The 2,500-nt window shown below is 39.0% G+C and overlaps 1 protein-coding gene across 2 annotated transcripts in view; it reads left to right on the forward strand.

Moving 5' to 3' along the window:
* The first annotated feature begins 789 nt into the window (after positions 1-789).
* LOC137979201 (cyclic AMP-dependent transcription factor ATF-3-like) overlaps positions 790-2,500 on the forward strand; it is an 8,223-nt gene continuing 6,512 nt past the window's right edge. Inside the window, exons 1-2 of one of the 2 annotated variants that reach the window (XM_068826405.1) lie at positions 790-1,180; positions 1,616-1,819. In XM_068826405.1, the coding sequence (XP_068682506.1) occupies positions 1,142-1,180; positions 1,616-1,819 (243 nt within the window). In that variant the 5' untranslated portion in view covers positions 790-1,141. The remainder of the gene's footprint in view (positions 1,181-1,615; positions 1,820-2,500) is intronic. The other variant, XM_068826406.1, reaches the window with a different exon arrangement.

Genomic DNA, 2,500 nt, shown 5'->3' on the forward strand with positions numbered 1-2,500 from the left:
AAGTGTCGATCGAGATTAAAGGGGCTAGGTCACGCAATTTGTAGGCAATTTCAGCACTGATCGAATGGTAATAACTGTTCAAAACTATAGAAGAACTCTAACAAAACGCAGGGAAGCCAAGAAGAGACATGGATTGACAAAACTGGAGAGGATTGAAATGGATTGAAAAATGGATTGGGTAAATTTGAAAAACGTCAGCCCACCTATTTTCAAATTTATATCAGTCCATATCAAAATGTCATTTACACAGCTGGAAATCATTCTCAGTTGTTGTGTGGCCGTGATTTTGCAAATGAAAGACTCTTGCTCTGCCAATTTGACGTTTAGAGCTCATAATTAACAAAATTAAACAAAGTTACCTAAAATAGCGTGACCTGGCTCCTTTAAGAAAATGCCATCAGCAACAAAATTTGCGACAAGAAAACAACATTAATTTTGTGCTGCGAATATAAAAAATTACCATCAGCGAAACACATGGTGGGATATTTTTTCTACGTTTATTTTTCGATTTCACTTTTGGCTGTTCAAATAAATAGCGATTTACGACTCTGAAATGTTTTCAGACGGAGGTCTTGTCAGATAAAACTGGAAAGTCATTACAAAAATTAAACTACTTTTACTCCGTGCCTTCAAGGCTCTCCCACTGAAGTCCAGGTTTTTTTTTCAATTTAGCCAAATAGTGGGAGGTCTGGTGACGAGAAATAAGAGTGAGCGAAATTGAAAAGGCCCCAAAATATCTCACAGGTACCAGCAGAGCAATCACAACGTTCGTCAAACGATCTTGTGTTCGTTACTTGTCAACCTGGTCAACTTTTGTCCCACTTCTGACAGCTGCAAAAAACAAAAGCATTTCTGTCTTTGTTTTGCCAGACTGTGCTTCAGGCATCCCTTTTACTTCTCTGTAGAAACAAAAGAGCCAACAGACAAGGATTAGATCATCTCTGCTTGCAATCTCGTAACCTCTTCTAGAACAGTTAATGTATCGTTAAACCGACCAATCAAAGCCCAGTTGACCTTATTCGAGGAACGTTAGAACATCTCTCTGTGTGTTCATGGGACAACATTGTAAAGATTCCGGGGGAATCATATTTGGGCCTCCGTTTTGCCCTTAAACGGAGGCCTGGGGAATAAAGGATTTCTTATGGAAGCCACGGTTCCTGTTGCACCAGACTTCGAGGAGGTAGATTGTTTTTATCCTTGCATTGATCTAGAATCGTTAGTTAGCGAATAGTTGTGCGGATCACAAAGCAATGATCGCGTAAGGCTATGATGATTTAACCTAACATTGAAAATGGTTATCAGGGTCCTCACTCAGCGCTAACTTGAATTGAAAGAAATTCAGTCCATGTATCTTCTGTACGCAAATCAAAGAGAGCTCGTTGATCTGGGATTTGGGCAGTTCTAATTACACGGTTGAGTTGCTAATGTGTTCCACGTTTGACAGAATATTCCAAAGAAGTTTCGCCGGGTACCAGAAATGACGTTTTCATAATTTATGATGAGCATCAATTTTGAAGCTGAGACCCATCAAAGAAGCCGGGGCGAACGCTGTTGACAGCGTTTTGCACGCTTGTCGAACTAATACTCTCTTTGAGATTACCATTTCATTCCACAGGATTACACTCCTATGGCTCATGGCTTCTCTTCAACGTCAACAGATTTGTCGAAGTTGATGGAAATCCATCAGCCCACAAATTTCCACCTGTTTGATATGCAAACAAAACCTGAGCTGAGGTGCAGCATTGAAGATGGTTCGGAGGAGGTCGACATGGAATACGTGATGGAACTGCCGTTTGAATGCGACAATGGAAATGAAGTGGTTAGTCTTTAACTTAAAAGTATATCTCTATAAATGAAAGCTGGTTTAACCACCCAGGTTAAAAGTTGGCTTTGTGCGGCGAATCAGCGCAGGCGCAATAGTGAGAGCATTTTAAACACCGGGTTCGATTGCCCGTGTCGGCTTCATATTTGAGTGAGTTTTTGGTTCTCCACTCGGACTCAATGCATTAGTTGCTTTTCTCCAAGTTCTTCGCTTAAAGGGGCTATGTCACGCAAAATGATGTAATTTCATGACACCAAAAATTCCCAAAACGTAGAATGAAACATTGCAATAACCACTTAAGACTGTTGAAATACAGCAAAAAAAAAAAAAAAAAAAAAGAAAAAAGAAAAGCAGATGGATGGACATCGCAAATGGACAAGATTGAAACAGATTGCATTTGGGTAATCATGAAAAAAGTCGGCCTGACGTTTTTCAAGTTTATGGCAAATCGCCATGATAATGTCCGTTTTTGCTCATAATCATCTTGTTTGTGATGTAACAAAAATTTTATCAGTAGAGAAATTCTTCATTACCATTTTCGAGTTTAAACTCGTGATTAACTAGAAATTTCCCAAATAATTTGACATAGCCCCTTTAAAACTAAATTGATTTCCTTCCATTGGGTTGTTAGTCTCTTTGATAAGTAGAGCACTATGCTTATCATTATTGCTATTATTA

The sequence above is a fragment of the Montipora foliosa genome, chromosome 12 (genome assembly GCF_036669935.1).
Source record: "Montipora foliosa isolate CH-2021 chromosome 12, ASM3666993v2, whole genome shotgun sequence".
NCBI lineage: Eukaryota > Metazoa > Cnidaria > Anthozoa > Scleractinia > Acroporidae > Montipora > Montipora foliosa.